The 19,164-nt window shown below is 33.6% G+C and overlaps 3 protein-coding genes and 2 long non-coding RNA genes across 6 annotated transcripts; 1 reads left to right on the plus strand and 4 right to left on the minus strand.

Moving 5' to 3' along the window:
• Positions 1-1,660: 1,660 nt before the first annotated feature.
• On the minus strand, positions 1,661-5,193 carry LOC124442679. The gene is made up of 2 exons (XR_006947327.1): positions 4,833-5,193; positions 1,661-2,919 (listed from the first exon to the last, which is right to left on the minus strand). It is a non-coding gene; the product is annotated as an uncharacterized LOC124442679 (long non-coding RNA).
• A 938-nt stretch (positions 5,194-6,131) lies between these two features.
• LOC124442680 lies at positions 6,132-6,811 on the minus strand. The gene is made up of 2 exons (XR_006947328.1): positions 6,671-6,811; positions 6,132-6,556 (listed from the first exon to the last, which is right to left on the minus strand). It is a non-coding gene; the product is annotated as an uncharacterized LOC124442680 (long non-coding RNA).
• Positions 6,812-7,115: 304 nt separating this feature from the next.
• On the minus strand, positions 7,116-11,799 carry LOC124442674 (Golgi resident protein GCP60-like). Its single transcript, XM_046993167.1, has 6 exons — positions 11,567-11,799; positions 11,074-11,209; positions 10,391-10,666; positions 10,174-10,237; positions 9,933-10,083; positions 7,116-7,640 (listed from the first exon to the last, which is right to left on the minus strand). Exons 1-6 carry the CDS (start codon positions 11,700-11,702, stop codon positions 7,324-7,326), a joined length of 1,080 nt encoding a protein of 359 aa, XP_046849123.1. The 5' UTR covers positions 11,703-11,799; the 3' UTR covers positions 7,116-7,323.
• A 53-nt stretch (positions 11,800-11,852) lies between these two features.
• LOC124442677 (multiple coagulation factor deficiency protein 2 homolog) lies at positions 11,853-13,487 on the plus strand. Its single transcript, XM_046993170.1, has 2 exons — positions 11,853-12,142; positions 12,502-13,487. The coding sequence occupies exons 1-2, from the start codon at positions 12,000-12,002 to the stop codon at positions 12,830-12,832; spliced, it is 474 nt and encodes a 157-aa protein (XP_046849126.1). The 5' UTR covers positions 11,853-11,999; the 3' UTR covers positions 12,833-13,487.
• On the minus strand, positions 12,808-17,198 carry LOC124442673 (ribosomal oxygenase 1-like). Of its 2 annotated transcripts, XM_046993166.1 has the most exons (14): positions 16,742-17,192; positions 16,427-16,526; positions 15,864-15,977; positions 15,533-15,639; positions 15,311-15,453; positions 15,127-15,221; positions 14,934-15,017; positions 14,713-14,817; positions 14,547-14,639; positions 14,420-14,468; positions 14,181-14,298; positions 13,532-13,631; positions 13,285-13,371; positions 12,808-13,165 (listed from the first exon to the last, which is right to left on the minus strand). In XM_046993166.1, the coding sequence occupies exons 1-14, from the start codon at positions 17,104-17,106 to the stop codon at positions 13,076-13,078; spliced, it is 1,650 nt and encodes a 549-aa protein (XP_046849122.1). In that variant the 5' UTR covers positions 17,107-17,192; the 3' UTR covers positions 12,808-13,075. The 2 variants fall into 2 exon arrangements, 1 of the variants encoding a protein (XP_046849122.1); XR_006947326.1 differs by lacking the exon at positions 12,808-13,165 and having other exon boundaries at positions 14,415-14,468; positions 16,742-17,198.
• Positions 17,199-19,164: the final 1,966 nt, after the last annotated feature.

Below are 19,164 nucleotides of genomic sequence, written 5' to 3' on the forward strand. Positions count from 1 at the left end.
CTTTGAATTGAACAGATTGCTTAATTTTCTTTGGCTTCCCATGATTTTCACAATTTTGAATTTAAATGAATGTACTATACTACACGCCATCATTTATCTACATAAATGAAATCTCAATCGTTTCATATATTTGCTATTTCAAATAACATTTAACATGGCCCCACAAATGATTACTTTGCAATGATTAAATGTATCAAAATTCTTCTCTTTAAATTCCTTTAAAGGATTAGGAACGTTGTTTATAGGTTAATTTGCAACATTTGCTGAAATGTAGGCATATTCACTCGTATTATTACAATGCAATGACGTCGTTTTGCCATGCGGTTTCCTTTCCCTGCAGCGATGAATAAAATTTGATCAACCAAAATGATGACGCGGCAAAAATATTCACTAACACGGAAAAGATTTTAATAAAGCCGTTGAGTTCCAATTTGTGTTTACGAGGTCGCCCTGCGTCTGATGGCACTAATATCGCAATACAGGGAAATGACTGTGAATCTTTGTTCTCACAAAGCACTTTCCACGCAGCGGAACGACGCTCCAAATTATGCAAAGCAAGAACTTTCATCGTACATTTATTTTTCTTGACACATGCAATCTGGTTATTTTATCTCACAACCCAGAATTATGTAGGGAATAACAGCAGCATAATGATCCATCACTGAAAACTAGAACGGGCAGGAGTATGATGAAGCATTGGTCAGACAATCTGGCGTTTTCCCAAATGAGATTTCATTAAGATAACAAAGAATTTTGAAGTACGTTAACTTAAACATTTCTTTGGCAAAGCTCGTAAAATATGCCCCAACAAATGTCTTCGTACGAATCTTACAGTAGGTGAGCGTTTAAAGGATTTGTACATTCTTTTATTATAAACCATAACAATGCTACAAATAAAGAATGAAACGGCTCTAAAAACTGAAGTTATTGTGCATAAATATTATAAGACTAGCCTTTTACGACTATCATTTATGTATTACTTATAAGCGTATGCTTATGCTTATGGTCTTATGTACATAAAATTATGAAGCAGAATCCAGTCACATGTCAAAAAAATTCCATTTTCCAAATCTTAATTTAGAAACAGATCGTTGATAAGTTGAAATGGTTGCTTTTTTACCATGGAGGTAATTTAATGCGCCGGTAATTTATCATCTATATTATGTAATTAAATGATCATATATTGAGCAGAAAAATGCCAAAGAATTATCTCGACAAAAACAGTGTTTTGTTTCATGTCAGCAATATTGGATCCGTTTTCATAATTAAAAACTCCGTTAAGAAGATTAGACAGAAAGGAAAACGTTTAAAATTACCTCGTATAAGTGTAAGAACTGATGCGTTGAAGCAATGTATGTTTTAAATCGAAGTCAAATCATTATGAAAAAGTGCAATAGTTTTATTCATCATTTGTCCACTATCGTACCTTATTACTTAGGAATTTGTAACATTGAAACTATAAACTGAGAAAAGCATATCATCAAACGTGCATGGACTAGGAAAATTCGTTAAATTTCGATGAACCATCTCCATTAAAGGCACAAATTGGAACTCATGAACAGGAAAAAATACTCAACAGTTGGGTTGGTATCATAGTGAGTTTTGACATGATAGTTTGTACAATAGGGGTGAATTAACGACATCAACTTTCAGTCAACTGTTTATTTGCTTTAAGCTTTATTACCAATTGCTGCTTCCCATGTTTTATTAAACTTAATCTCGGTGTGAATAACAATACCGAATTTCTATTTTTTGAAATACTACAATAACATCATACACCAAGCACATAATGATAACACATAAATTAGTAACATAAATTGCATTTTTACTATAATTTGTTCCTTCACAACAGAAGAGGTATCATCTTAATCAGAGCACGTTCATAAATTCACAAGATTTTGGTAGTCTAACTTTATTGTTGCGTGCACATGCATACTTAAAGAAAAACGATAGCATGAACGCAATGTGCGCGTATTGAATTTGAAGGATCCTGATGTTTGCACACAGTATAAAGTAATATTTACGCAACATAAAAACGTTGACGACAATTTTTGTACAGATTAATCCCATATGTGTTAGAAACACGAGAATCCGTTCGTGACAGTTGGCTGAGATAGACGCACGTAAATAGCTTTGCTTTCGTCTTATCATGATTTCTATGGCTTTTGCAATGCCAAGAACGCTATCATCGTTTTAAAGACTTTATCACCATTCCACTTTGATGAAGCAGAACTTTGTATCGCTTTGTGTGAAAGAAGTAATTTTGATGGAAATCTATACCCCCAACTGATAGCTGCACATCAACAGGAAAACGGTTCGCATCATTTACACAATCATTTGAAAAGAATAGAAAATGTGGCGACTATAATGACAAATTATGTTGAAATTTAAAGAAGGATTTTGTTCTATTTCCAACTGCAATTATGCCTTCGTTTATGATAAGACCCAAGTTAAGAAAAATAGTTTAAGTTATTTCATACATTTTGGGTATTTCCCAACTTAGTAAATTGCATAATTGTACATTGCATGATTTAAAGAGTCCTTTCTAAGCGATAAAATGCAGCTCTGATTTCGCTTTCGCAATGCTATTGTCAACATCTTCACCTTCTTCGACTTGCTCATTACCTAATGAATATGACAGCCAATCTTTAAAAATTGGCAATCAGCCTAATCTAATAGACTATTCCAGAACACAGAAGTGTACTTCATGTCCACGTTCCTTCACCAAACCTCAACTTCCATTGTTAACGAGAAGTGCGGAGGGATATTTTTCTCTAAGGTTTGCGCACCCCCGTATCATATCCTTTAGTAACAAAATTGAAACCGGAAATGAAGAAGTCTTTTGTCATGTGGTTGCCCACTCACGATGCAAAGTCATCATTGTCAGCCATCCCATCCAACACCACGACATAATAAACGCTACAATTTTTTGGAAGAAAATGGAATTTTATTGCATTGAAAATTTCAACAAGCCTCATGTTCTAACATACATCACACAGCCTCACTTGAATATACACATCTTGCTCACTATGACGTGTACATGTGTACCAGAGGCAATTCCGAGCGTCAGTGACGTCAGTTTCGAAAAAACTTCAGTGTAGACATAGCTTTCAAGTTTCGTTGTTTTATGTTCATGAACCGGTAGATAAGAGATACCGTGTCACACATTGAAAACAAAATAAACATTTTAACTGTGTACCATGAAAGTCACCACTTAAACACTCAAACGTGACTTACAATCAACAACGACATAGCATTAACGATTTTATTTACAACGTATAGGAAAGAATTCATGTTTTACCCTGAAAACATGCTAAAAGTTCTATCGTGTGTTGTATATGTTTGTTCTTAAGCAGGAATTTTAGTACTCAGCATGAGCCGTGAACCTGTTGATTGACAATCTTCATACGCCCTGTAGCGATAAGTTTAATTTCCTTAATAGAAACTGCTTTGAAAAGACCGAACGTAAACTATTCGATGGTTTCATATTTCCAACAAAACGAGGGAAAATAAAAACGAGTATTGCAAAATGAAGACAGATATGAAACGAACTCCACTTGTTGACAACACGTGAAAACGTTCGTGCCAAAACATATAATAATTTAATCCGTACTCAACAGCATGTAGTACTAATGTTCGTCGTACACTGTATTGTCATTTGTTGTGAGAAAATTTAATAAAAGCTAAAATTTTGAACGCGACACAACCAGCAGGTCATTATCTATTGCTCCATAGAAGGAAACGCTTTCACTACAGGTGTTCCATTGCGTTCAGTTTTGAAAATAAACATAACAATTCAACAAAACCAAATGTAAGGCAACATAAAACGATGAAGAATAGGCTGCTACCTCTTACAAAGAGAGGAAATACTAAATGCTACGGAATATTTCAATGTTGAAGTTATTTCGCAATTCGACTTGAAAGGTTGAGGCCAAAAATAACAAAATCAAAAACCTTCCCTGCTTCAAATGAAAGTTACTTAAACCATTGAAAAAACAACATATGCTGCCTAGTTAGGAATTCATAATTAGGAAAGACAACACAGCCGACAGAGAAAGCGTGGGTCAGAAAGCAGCGGTCAAACTTTGAAATAGTTTGTTTTGTGATAAATCGTCGCCGTGTTATCGACTCTTGAAAGAGAATCCGAGAAAATAATAACTGCGTATTAAGTCAGATGATTTTCCCCCTTGCCTAAAGACTCAAATATTTTTTCTAATCAACAACACCAGTGAATATGACTATATTCTACCCCCATTTATATATACTTTGAAGTTAGCAGATCATGGAAAAGAAGCCTTTACTAAAGTCTGTATCATGTTTGCCATTTTTTATTCCGTATTGCATTAAACAAGGTTATCATTTTGCAATTGTAAAATTGTGATACAACACAGAACAAAAATATTTAAATCAACGAGAGGGGAAAACTACCAAGCTAGGTGGCTGGATAGAGACCTTAGATACTTCAGATCTTCTAGACCACAATGAGTACCAAGAGAACATTAAACGTTTCACTCGTAACTCGTAAACAATCCAACCACGCTAATTGATAGATACGGATAAAGTCGACACATTACAATGACAAATATTTTCCATACATTAACATGACGTATTGAATGACGGTTAATTTACAACATGATTTACGGATTAAATGATTTGATTTAAAGAGATCTTTTAGAACAGTTTGTCAAGCATCCAAAAGAAGAGTTAAGAATAGTAGCACTATACATGAACAACAACAGCAACGTAGCTAAAATACATCAAAGTCGATAAGCAATTCAGACAATCCAAGGGCAAGGGAACTTATGACCCGAGTACCAGACATCAGGAAATACCTCGAATTTGTCGCAGTGTATATCACGTATGATAAATTGACGATTTGCAGACATGACGAGCGTTGGAAAAGCATCCATTTATTCTGAATTTTTAATCGACAACATTCGAAGTTTAATGCTGTAAACGATAAACTGACAGCAAAGTCATGCTGATTTTGCTTCTAACAACGTCAACCAGCACAAAAACACAATCGAAAAGAGCTTTGTTAAACACGCGCAAATCGCAATATGTGGCCAGGAAATGACGCACATCGTTAATGTTATCACAAACACCTTCTTCATAAGATGAAAGTTCAATATTATTGTTGACGCCATGCTGCGAGGCGTCAAACGCTTACGAAGCTATCCCATATGTCCGTAATGGAAGACATTGATACTTATGATATTATATTTATAAAAGAGTTGTGATAAAGAGTTTTTAACCGCAACACTAATAAATCACAACATTTCTCATTTGGTTCTAGCAAGCACGTGCACATTCAAGAACATTCTTGATGGTAGCTTTGCTGATTTGCATGGCAAGAATGAAAAATGAGTGAACGATGAGCATAAATAAACATATAACCATATAGACGTAATGCGATGACATATGGAATTTCACCATCAATCACCATACATGCTCATCAAATGTGCTATTTCAGTAACAAATGTTCGCATTTCTTGAATGTCGCGTTTCAAAGAAAACATACAAATTTCAATGCAAGATGGTATATCGCGAATGTAAACAGAGAAAAATTTTATATCTTACGCTAACGTAAACATATTTATAAAACTCGTAATTCAATCAATTATAAACATTCCGAATTATATTTTCCCTGAAAACACCAACCCTCACCCCACTATTTCTAACTTTTAGTGACTGCACTCAAACCGTCCCCACAGTTATGCGTATAAACCCTCGCACCTTCAAGATTTGCATGCATGACAAGCCAAACAAGTGTATGTTGACGGAAACTCTATTGTTGAGATAATCATAGCAAAACAATTTTTCAAACATTGTTCAACAAAGCAGCCAAGCCAATTTTCCCACAAGGGAGCTCATATATCTCAAGGAAACAGTTTAAACAATTATAATAATCATGACCGCCACTTCATGAAATCCAAAGTACGATCTTACTTTGTATGATAGTTTAATTATATCGATAAAAATTTGTATTCTCTCGGAATTCTCGCTCTTATCATTAAATTTTGATTAATCTTGTGAATAACATACTCATTATCCAGCCAACAATGCTATAAATATAACTGTATACAACCTGACAACAACTCATTGTTGTCAGAAGCTTGCAAGGAAATAAATAGATTGAGATTCAGTTTGATATTTTGGCCAACATCAAAATGAATTTACAGTCTTATTTACACCTTAATTTATATCTTTATCCCGACATTTAACAAACATAAAGAGCCAATAGCAATACAATTTGCTTGTTAAAATTTAGAAAATCTTTTAATGACCCTTTTAAGCCAAAAATCTGCTTAAATATGGAAATTGTTTTGAAGCATAAAGGAAGTTCTTGCCATGACAACGCATTTATGTGTAGTTATCTTGAAATTCTATACATAACTCTCGTCTAACTTCTCTTAGCAAAAACCAACCTCCCTCCTCCCTCTTTTGTCACGCACAATTACACAAACTTTCAAAGATTGTTAGATTTTTGCTCCTTACTTTTTTGCAGAAAATATTCTTTAACATTTCCCTCCGCTGTACCAACTATAGCAGTAACCTAAAGAAAGACGAATATTTTGATATGAACACACGAGAAGCAAACCGATAAAGTTTAATTATTTTGTCTGAATTGGCTACTTTTATGACAAAACAATAAAAAATATTCACTTACTTTTTATTAATTCACATAGCTATCGTTCAACAAAACTTGAAACCCAGAAAAATTTACAAATACATATTTAAAGCAGAATGAGTGCCATTTCAAAAAACGCGCCTTGAAATTTGAAATAATTGAACAAGAAAGGTGTTTTACGCATGTCATAACTAAAGCAACCTCAGGTCAGCAGATTTCACAGGCTCAAGATATTTATAATAAAGAATCAAAAGGAAGAATTCATTTCAGGTAATGGTCCAGACTCTGGTAATCCAATCAACTCCGGACAACAAATTATAGTGTCTTTTCTCCTACATACACAAATGTAAGCAAAAGAAAATTTTAAAAATACAATCGGTACAAACTCCATAAAAGTCATCCAGGGTTGATCATGTAATCACTTATTCATCAAACTCATCACACACTTTAAAGTTAGAACAAACAGAAGTTTTACAGTTTAAAGTATGTTGCAAATGTTTATTGTCTACATTATAATTACTCCTTAATGATATAAGTAAATTGATGAAAATACTAGTAGAAAGAACATTGTTAGAAATTCCATCCTGAGTATTGTAGCTGCCTGCATAAGATTGCCACAGGCTCAATTCTTTAATTAGAATGGTTTCAGTTTTTTCAAAATCTCAATTATAGATTTCCAGTCATTGACTGACTTATCTTGTATAATATACTCTGTAAAATAATGTCTTGGATCGAAGTAAAGAGTATGAATTGTCAAATTTAAGGAGATAGACTCCACGTCCAGGATATATATGACTGCCAACCATAACTTCATCACTGCAAGGACGTCTTAAGGATGGAAGAATTTCATCAACTCTAAGTTTTGACTTTTCGCTATCTTTATTCTCTCCAGTCTCCTCGTCATCATGTTTGATAACAACTGCCTCAGAGGATGGTAATGTCCATTCAAAACTTACACCAAAACCAAGATCGTAAGATTCAGTTGCAAACTCCCAAAACAAACATGTACCTGATCATGGAACAAACAAACATGTAGCTGATCATGTAACAAACAAACATGTAGCTGATCATGCAACAAACAAACATGTACCTGATCATGCAATAAACAAACATGTACCTGATCATGCAACAAACAAACATGTACCTGATCATGTAACAAACAAACATGTACCTGATCATGCAATAAACAAACATGTACCTTATCATGCAACAAACAAACATGTACCTGATCATGCAACAAACAAACATGTAGCTGATCATGGAACAAACAAACATGTACCTGATCATGCAATAAACAAACATGTACCTGATCATGCAACAAACAAACATGTAGCTGATCATGTAACAAACAAACATGTAGCTGATCATGTAACAAACGAACATGTAGCTGATCATGCAACAAACAAACATGTGATCATGTAACAAACAAACATGTAGCTGATCATGTAACAAACAAACATGTACCTGATCATAACAAACAAACATGTACCTGATCAACAAACAAACATGTAGCTGATCATGCAACAAACAAACATGTAGCTGATCATGTAACAAACAAACATGTACCTGATCATGCAATAAACAAACATGTAGCTGATCATGCAATAAACAAACATGTAGCTGATCATGCAATAAACAAACATGTAGCTGATCATGTAACAAACAAACATGTAGCTGATCATAACAAACAAACATGTAGCTGATCATGTAACAAACAAACATGTAGCTGATCATGCAACAAACAAACATGTAGCTGATCATGCAACAAACAAACATGTAGCTGATCATGCAACAAACAAACATGTAGATCATGTAACAAACAAACATGTACCTGATCATGCAACAAACAAACATGTAGCTGATCATGTAACAAACAAACATGTAGCTGATCATGCAACAAACAAACATGTAGCTGATCATGTAACAAACAAACATGTAGCTGATCATGTAACAAACAAACATGTAGCTGATCATGCAATAAACAAACATGTAGCTGATCATGTAACAAACAAACATGTAGCTGATCATGCAACAAACAAACATGTAGCTGATCATGCAATAAACAAACATGTAGCTGATCATGCAAACAAACATGTAGCTGATCATGCAACAAACAAACATGTAGCTGATCATGCAATAAACAAACATGTAGCTGATCATGCAACAAACAAACATGTAGCTGATCATGCAACAAACAAACATGTAGCTGATCATGCAATAAACAAACATGTACCTGATCATGCAATAAACAAACATGTACCTGATCATGTAACAAACAAACATGTAGCTGATCATGTAACAAACAAACATGTAGCTGATCATGCAACAAACAAACATGCATCTGATCATGCAACAAACAAACATGTAGCTGATCATGGAACAAACAAACATGTAGCTGATCATGCAACAAACAAACATGCATCTGATCATGCAATAAACAAACATGTAGCTGATCATGTAACAAACAAACATGTAGCTGATCATGCAACAAACAAACATGTACCTGATCATGTAACAAACAAACATGTACCTGATCATGCAACAAACAAACATGTACCTGATCATGCAACAAACAAACATGTACCTGATCATGCAACAAACAAACATGTACCTGATCATGTAACAAACAAACATGTACCTGATCATGTAACAAACAAACATGTAGCTGATCATGCAACAAACAAACATGCATCTGATCATGCAACAAACAAACATGTACCTGATCATGTAACAAACAAACATGTAGCTGATCATGCAACAAACAAACATGCATCTGATCATGCAATAAACAAACATGTACCTGATCATGCAACAAACAAACATGTACCTGATCATGTAACAAACAAACATGTAGCTGATCATGCAACAAACAAACATGTAGCTGATCATGCAACAAACAAACATGTAGCTGATCATGCAACAAACAAACATGTACCTGATCATGCAATAAACAAACATGTACCTGATCATGCAATAAACAAACATGTACCTGATCATGCAATAAACAAACATGTAGCTGATCATGTAATAAACAAACATGTACCTGATCATGCAATAAACAAACATGACTAACCAAAATCACGGCAATTTACAAAAGATTTAACTTAGTTTCTGTTTTTGAGATGAAACTTGTTGGGTGGACAGATAACATCAAGTCACTCACAGACTGAGGTAAAAGTGGAAATTGGACAAGGGGAAATATTAAAAGGATAGACAATAGGTAAAATCTACCCTATTCCACAGATTATACATTCAAACAAAAATCATTAATATAGTTAATATTGTTATTGTAAACACTTACCATTTTCATGTGTTGGTACTCGTACTGTAATGGTTTCACCTCGACCAACAACTAACATAGAAGCAGGATCAGTCCGAACATGTTGGATAAACTCATGAACCTTAGGACGTGACCACAATGATGCTGGTGCAATTGATGGTGAACCATTCATCTGCAATATACATTACACTAAGAAAACATGACATTACAATAACACTAATTGAGTTAGGGTAGATTGATTTGAAGATTTTTAATGCATTACCTGAGGTTTGACTTGCATCAATTGAGTTTTTTCACGTTCAGCTTTCAAAGCTTCTTCCTTTTTCCTAAATCAAAGCATTAAAGTAATTTGAAGAACAAGAATTAAATAACACAATGTTCTAATACATATGACTTGAACATTAAAGGATCATGCAGATTTACATTAAAAACAAATGAACAGTATGAAACATTATAGAGGAAACATAAACAAATTTAACCTTTCTTCTTCTTTAGCAGCTTCCTCTAATCGTTTTTCTTCCTCAATCTTCAACAATCTTTCTTTTTCTAGCCTTTCTTCCTCTTCCCTGCGTTTGCGTTCTTCTTCCTCACGTTGTCGCCTTTCTTCTTCAAGCTTCTTACGTCTCTTCTCTTCAATTTCTCTACACTGTGCTTCCAGATGTGCTTCCAGTTCTGGTGCAACCTTTTCTATCAAGCTGCAAAATTCCTCCATAGCCTTCACTTTAGGCATATCACCAAGTCCTTCCCAAGCTAACCTAACATTGCAATGGCAAGAGTTAAGGATAGCCTTGGTTTACTTTTACAATCAAAGAATACAAGTGCGACTAAACACACTATTCTTGGTAAGAACTATAATTGATAAATTTTCACAGTTACTCCTCTTATATTGTTAAAAAGTGTGTGCCAATAAATCAATCTATCTACTCAGGCACAACGCATTATCAAGTTCTATGAAACATAACAGTTGATCTAAATGTTGTAACCCAATAAAGTTATTGTATAAAACGCTTGATGATTTCCAATAGTAATAAAGACTGTTGCTTTTTGAATATGTAATGAACTCTGCCCAAATGCTAACCACTTGGCTAACCATTAAAAATTCCAATAATTTATTGATGACATAAAAACTTGTTGCTCCAGTTGCGTGGACATAACCACATACCTCCTATCATTGCCAATGACATCAAAGTAACCAATTTCTGGAATTTTCGATGTGTCATATTTCCCCACAGATGCCTGCTTCCAAAGTGCTGTCAACCTCATTTTGTCTTGGTAAGTCATTTTTATAACATTTTTCCCTATAGAGAATATATTTTGGTGGTAAACAAAGTGGTAGTAGCAGGCTACTGAGTGTATAAGGACTTACATGAAAACATAACAATGATTTTATTACAATGAAATATTACATAGTAAATTCCCTAATATTTAAGGAATTGCTTCCTTAATAATTAATTAGAAAAAATATAGACATTGTACAATTGGCAGGGACGACAACCTTATCATATGGGACACATTACAAAATATACCACACTCAATAGGCAAAGCATAAAAGCTGATTAAAATTAATTATTTTTTAACTATTTCATCGCTAGCTTCATTCATAAATAGCAAAGACATTCCTATAAACAGCATGCTTTGGAATTATTGAAATGTACCTTTGTGATAGAAACCGAGACATTGTTTATAATACTCCTGCAAAGTGAAACACTTTTTGTACACGTCTTCAGTTTCATCAAGATTTATACTATCAGATAAGACCGATTCGTCGTCAGTTATAGTTAAATTAGCCATAGATCAAATGATAAACAGCATTAAAAGCCAACATTCACAATTCCCTACCAGGTGTTTACCACCATGATTACTGCCACGAATGCTATTATTCTGCGCATGCTTCTTATAAAATATCATGTGATCTTATCTTAACTGAACTGACATCGAAAAGCTTGGTCACTCAATGTGTCAGAGACTTGGTTGCGATGTACAAATTCCAAAATGAACTTTGCTTCAACCAGAGAGTAACACGTTGAAATTGTACAGGGCGCTCTTTATAGCAACAATAAGGTATCAACAAAGTACAAAAGAAGTAAAATGGCTCTATCTCGTGGTTTTTTATTAATTGTCGTATTTGTAGCAAGAGTTTTGACCGATGATGGACATCCATCACACGAACATGGAAATCAACACATTGAACACAGCAGACTTCGTGATTCAAAACATGTTCACGATCAGGAGTAAGTTGTTCATTGTGAATGGCAATCGTGCTGACCAATTTTTTTCAAAGGAATCGTTAAATATGTAATTTTACGTTTATTATCATATTTATTAAAGTTCCAAGTGGGAAAGTCTGTCTGTGTCAAAATTAACAGTTAAAGATAACTTCATATGAGCGTGGAGAATGTCTTTACAACAAGAGTTTTTGCCTCACGTCTTAAATCTTATTCATTTGGCTCCACATAATATGACACATCACATAAGAAAACTTAAAGGAATGGATTGACAACTGTGATTGCAATTAAATGCCACGTTTGTTTTTGATGATAATATTAATTTGAACTGTGTCTTCTTCATTTTCTTCAATTGTGTTATATAGACATATAAAAGAACATTTGAAAGAAGTAACAAATGTGAAAGAAGATTCTATGAGTGACGAGGATCTACAATTTCATTACTTCAAACTACATGATTATGATAACAACAACAAACTAGACGGCATTGAACTTAGTAATGCAATGACTCATTTCCATGAAGAGGACTCCACAAACAAGGAGGCGACTGTCTATTCCGATGAACAGTTAGCAAGCATGGTTGATCAAATCCTGGAAGAGGATGACACTAATAAGGATGGATACATTGACTACACAGAATTTGTAGGAGCTCAAAAACATGGAGAAGAGGAAACAAGTGAACAAAAAGGCAGTTGATATGACAAAGACAAATTCTATTGGATATTATTATTTGAAAGTGATATTAATATGAAGTTTGGATCAGTATTCCTGCCTTCGATCCACTAACAGTATAAAGATTCTTTCTTATGATGCAATTCACTCTTGCTCCATGTGGGTCTGGTATGAATTGATGTATTTGTGAATCATTTACCAAAATTCAGCGAGATTTAGTTTCTCCATGGTTTGTTGCAAGCCTGACAATGATGCATGTTTCACTTATTATGTTTCATTTACACAATTCTCTGATGGTATTAAGGGTTCTTTTGTGATTAGAATTCCTTTTTCATACAACATTGTCAGTAAATCAATCTGAAATAGAAGAAAGTTGTGTAAAGATATAACAATACTGATCATATACTTATTCAAAGTTTTCACACTGAGCTCAGTTTGATTCTATCATTACAAATAGCATGATGATTTGAGCAAACCTTAAATTCCATGTCATCTCCAGGCAATTCTTTACATGAAGTATACTCTGGAAATTTCTTAATTATTTCTTCAATTACAGGTGATCCCTAGAATTGAATGAGAACAATTATACCATAGTTATGTTTACATGATTGAGTATTAGCATCTTAAACATGTAAAATTACAATGTTCCTTTCATAATACATAACTTTGGTAAATGAAAGACATTGCATATGAAAATATAATAAGTGATTTCTATTTCAGTACTTCGGAAGTAAACTCTGTATATTGTGGATCTAGTTCATGATATACTCTTGAGTTTTCCAAACTGTAATACAAAGAAACTCCTTCATCATCTTCAACAAGCCTGAGAAAATAATATCATTTTAGTAAGTACCACAACAAAACTTCAGTAAGTGCCACAACAAAACTTCAGTAAGTACCACAACAAAATTTCAGTAAGTACCACAACAAAACTTCAGTAAGTACCACAACAAAATTTCAGTAAGTACCACAACAAAACTTCAGTAAGTACCACAACAAAATTTCAGTAAGTACCACAATAAAACTTCAGTAAGTACAACAACAAAACTTCAGTAAGTACCACAACAAAATTTCAGTAAGTACCACAACAAAATTTCAGTAAGTACCACAACAAAACTTCAGTAAGTACCACAACAAAACTTCAGTAAGTACCACAACAAAACTTCAGTAAGTACCACAACAAAACTTCAGTAAGTACCACAACAAAACTTCAGTAAGTACCACAACAAAACTTCAGTAAGTACCACAACTTCAGTAAGTACCACAACAAAATTTCAGTAAGTACCACAACAAAACTTCAGTAAGTACCACAACAAAACTTCAGTAAGTACCACAACAAAACTTCAGTAACAAACATAAAAGTGATGCAGACCTTATAGCACCTTTACGAACAAGTCGAATTTTAGTATTTTCATCCAATTCAGCAACACCAGTGACATGATCAGTTTGCCATCGAGCTCCAACATTGAAAATACTACAGTCTTTCTCATCTGTTGCACAAAACCAAATTTAGTCTTTATAGTCAATATCAAATTTAGTCATATGTTGATTAAGTGCGGCAAATATTTTGTTATATATTGATCCCTTGTAAAAAGATGTTACTCACATCACCTTTAGAGAGCATTGGAGGTAAACTATCATGAATATGATTGATTCCCATCTAATTGCAATGAAAGAAGTACATACTGTTACAGAGTTGTTAATCACAGGCTAAGGAGCTTAAAACAAAATTATCCACCTGATCAACAGCACTGTCAATTGGCAAATAGGAGACTAATTTCTTGAGCAATTGCTCCACATGATGAATAAATTCTGTTCTCTCTTTACTAGACTAAGAATAAATTCCTAGTGAAACCATATTGGCATTCATTACTACTCCAGGAACTCAAAATTACTACACTTACACTTTCAGAGTTAGTAAATCCCATTGAATCAAGATAATTTAATGGAAGCCCACATCGAAATTCAATATCTTCCTGAATGGCAATCTCCAAAGCCTTTGGCAACAACTAAAAAAAATGATCTACAGTTGACAACATGTCCCAAAACATTACAAGTCAATAACACTTAGTCAATGATATGAAGTATAGGCTTAGTTTCAAGATAAATTCAAAATTTAGTCAACCTTTTCCATAAAATCACCCCAGCATGTTCTTTGGTATGTTGACAATGTGATATGTAGAGAATATGGCCCTCCTAAAGTATCTGCCTGATGTGAAAAGAAATTGAAAATGTACTCCAAGTCATTTCGTTTTTTATGCAATAAATGACTGACACATAATCCATGAAAGGCAATAACATTAAATTTTCAGCTGTACCTGGTGTATTGTACCTCGAGGAAAATATAGCAGGTCTCCTGGTTCCAAGATAACATCAAGAATAGGGTCACCAATATCCTCACTGTTTAAATTGTCTAGGAAATTGTTTGATGAAAGTCTTAGAAACAATTTCACACAATATATAATAGCAACTGATAATATATTTAATTGAGCTATTTTTTACCACTGGAAAATTGTGGTAGTATTTCTCTGTCACTTAAAGGATTGTAAAGCCTCCAATGTTTCTTGCCTTCCAGTTGCAATACAAAGGCTTCAATATCATCATAATGAGGAGCAAAGCCTTGACTATCAGGTGGTGTTAGATATCTAGACATATCATATATTTTAGCCAATGATAACCATTAAATGTAATTTAAAAAAAAATTTAAAAAATTGTTGCACTAACACATTTGCTCCCACAAATGAACCAAAGTATTCTTGCAATGTCACATTTAACTTCCAAATTTTTTCTGAATATGTTTGAGGATTAAGCAAACGAACTGAACAACCATTCTTAAAAAAAACAACAACAAACACGGATTACGAGTCAACAACACAAACCTTCACAAATGAATTCTATCAATTAAAATTAATTTCATTCAATCAAGTTGCCACTTATCAAAATTGAAATTATCTCATCAAGTTTAAACCTACAGATCCCTTCAAGATTAAAGTCATCCCATCAAAATTAATCCTAGATCCACTGAAGGGTTTCCCAAACTGATCTTTCATCTCACCTGATAAAAATCCCACACTATAGGAGGCAGTGCTCTACCGCTGGGGTTATGAGTTTCTCGTTCACCATTCTTGTATGATGTCACATCAAGGTTAACAGAAAACTGTATATTATTCTATAAATAAAGATTTCGTTTTCACCCACGAAGCAATCACATGCAATTGGCAATAAACAATAACCAGGACAAGCAGACAGTTTCAAATAATACAGAATAAAACAAATTCCAAAGAGGGACATCTCGTTTTCTTGATATTCAAGATATTACAAGAGTTTGAAACAAAAGATGGTGTAATATTTCGTCTTTATTCCAAAGACATCATCAGACTTATGAAATATTACACCATCATTTGTTTCAAACTCTTGTAATATCTTGAATATCAAGAAAATGAGATGTCCCTCTTCGGAATTTGTTTCATTTTGTATTATTGACAATAAAGATAACTAACTATAAATACTTTATTCTTGCATCAGCGTTAGAAATATTTAATGAAATTAAAACATTATTTCTCCCTTTTTCTCTTTGTGTGCACCAATAATTTAGGATATAGAAAAGTAAAGAATTACCTGTCTTAAAATTTGGTCCAAATCACCAACACTAAATATTCCATCATAATAATTGTCATTATGTCTTTTGAGTAGCAAAGGTTTCTTTTCCCAAAGACCACTAGAAGAAATGAAAGATCTTAATTTTGTGTATTTTACAAAGTACTAACAAGATACATTTGAACACCATTTACTTAGAACACAAACTAAAAATCAATTTTCAACAACATCCCTCATCCACTGCCAGTCTCACATTCATCTTTTTACTTTATAAACCCTCCCCCTCATTTACCTCAGAGCACACAAGAACCAGAAATTCTACAATAGTCATCATACCTGAAGAATTTATCAGAAGTAATAGGATCAATAAGCCATTTAAAAGTTTTATTTGGTAATTCAGTTACACTAGATAAACTTTCAACAGTAGAACTGCTATCAGTAGACCGTTTTATCTTTTTCTGTTTTACATCAGAAATAGTTTCGCAACCTTTACTTTCGTCCAATTTCCTCTTTTTAGACTTGTTTATGCTTTTGCCTATGCTATGCCGGATTTTGGACGCTCTAGAAATACGGCTATTTTGACCATTTGCTTGTTTTACAGCACATGTATCTCCAACAACCACATTGTCAAGATTTCCATTTTTACCGCACTTTTTATGTATTTTGTAAACACTAAATGCAGACTTGTTTTTACTCGCCATTTTATTGAAACTAGAACCACAAAAATAAACTGTACCTAAAATCAAAAAAGAAGCAAATGAGCCTGAAATAAGCAAATTACTTAAACTTAAAATTGAAGATTACATGAAGTATTGCTTTGTTTCGCCGTCGTCAGTTCAATTCAGGCAAAGAATGAAAATACCAATCTACAAAAAGACATTGAATTTTTCTTTTCAATGTGTCAGTGGCTCAATGACTCAGTTGAAGTAAAACAAATCAACCATAGCAGGTGATAGCACTGTTGCCTGAAAACACATCAGGAGAAATCTTTCTTTGGTCCATCAACCATATAATACATACTCGCTCAGCTATTAAGAAAATTTTTAAGAAAAAGAACACCACAGCAACCTTGTGTATTATCTTGTATAATAAGTGCCTCATTTTTTCTCCTCAACAATATTAAAATCTGCAGGGCTGGGGTGAGAGCAAATACGAAAACAGACTACATACATCATCGCAGTGTTATACCAACAGTCGAAATTATCTTTCTACTTAGTTCGTCTTTCCTTCCATATTTAAAGTAGTTAGTAAATCTATTACATCCTTGTTCACTGCTATCTCAACATAAGTTATATTCTTTGAAATGTTTTATGTTTTTAAGACGTACATAGAAACAGAATATCTGGCCTATCGTGCACTATAGAATATTCCTCTAACAAATATTTATAATAATTTGCTAAGTAGAACCCACTTTCATCAATGGAAAAGTCGCGGTTTGGTTTAACTTTAAATAAATTAATACCATCTCTGTATTCTGGTCTTCCTGGCTCCTCAATACTTTGGCTTCGATTTTACGGATTGCCTTCTCCTCAGTAGGAGTATTGATGATTTTCACAATGCAACCAGTGTCACCTTCTTTGATAAATGGTAAATCCTTCGTGAACCATTCATTAAGACATTGGTCATTATAAAGAAAAGATGAATAGAGCTCATCATAAGTAAATATATTGGTCTTGATAAGATAAATGATTGCTCGTCAAGTTCCGAAAGGATAGTGGATAGAGGATAAGTTTCTCTATGTATAAATTTTGACAAACAAGGAGGTATTCTAAACAACATCATAAATGTGCTTACAAAATTAGCACAGAAAAAAAACATTACTTCACAGTAATAAAAGGTATTTCAAATATTTATAATAAACTAGAGCGTCAAATCGTCAATTAATGATTTTCAACCAATATTTTGGGAGTCAAAAAACATCATTTGCCCGATCGTGACTAAAACACCACACGAGTACATACGAGTACATACGAGTACATACGAGTACATACGAGTAACATACGAGTACATACGAGTACATACGAGTAACATACAAGTACATACGAGTAACATACGAGTACATACGAGTGACATACGACTATATACTGGTCAACAAATGAGAAACAACACAATTTCTTCAATACATTGATATTTGCGTTTACTTTTCCTTGTATTTGTGTGGACTTTGGGGCAACCATTTGATGGATTTAAATGTTGAAAAGGTATTTTACTTTCATACTACATTCATTTGTATGTTTTGTATGTTTCGATGCGATTTGCCAGTATTTGAGCGCTTTTTGACACACTTTCACCTAGGAAATACATATTTATGAAAGCGATTAAATAAACAACGTATAAATAATGCTTTCAAAATGAATGTATAATCGCTTTCATAAATATGTATTTCCTAGGTGAAAGTGTTTCAAAAAGCGCTCAAATACTGGCAAATCGCATCGACAAAATATCTATAACAAATTCAACTAAAACATACAAATGAATGTAGTATGAAAGTAAAATACCTTTTCAGCATTTAAATCCATCAAATGGTTGCCCCAAAGTCCACACAAATACAAGGAAAAATAAACGCAAATATCAATGTATTGAAGAAATTGTGTTGTTTCTCATTTGTTGACCAGAAAATATTCGTATGTCACTCGTATGTACTCGTATGTTACTCGTATGTACTCGTATGTCACTCGTACGTACGGTGGCTCACAAGGGCCACCACACAAAATAAAAATATTAATACACACACAAAATACATTATACACACACAATAT

This window comes from Xenia sp. Carnegie-2017, unplaced genomic scaffold, assembly GCF_021976095.1.
Source record: "Xenia sp. Carnegie-2017 unplaced genomic scaffold, XeniaSp_v1 HiC_scaffold_20, whole genome shotgun sequence".
Lineage (NCBI taxonomy): Eukaryota > Metazoa > Cnidaria > Anthozoa > Malacalcyonacea > Xeniidae > Xenia > Xenia sp. Carnegie-2017.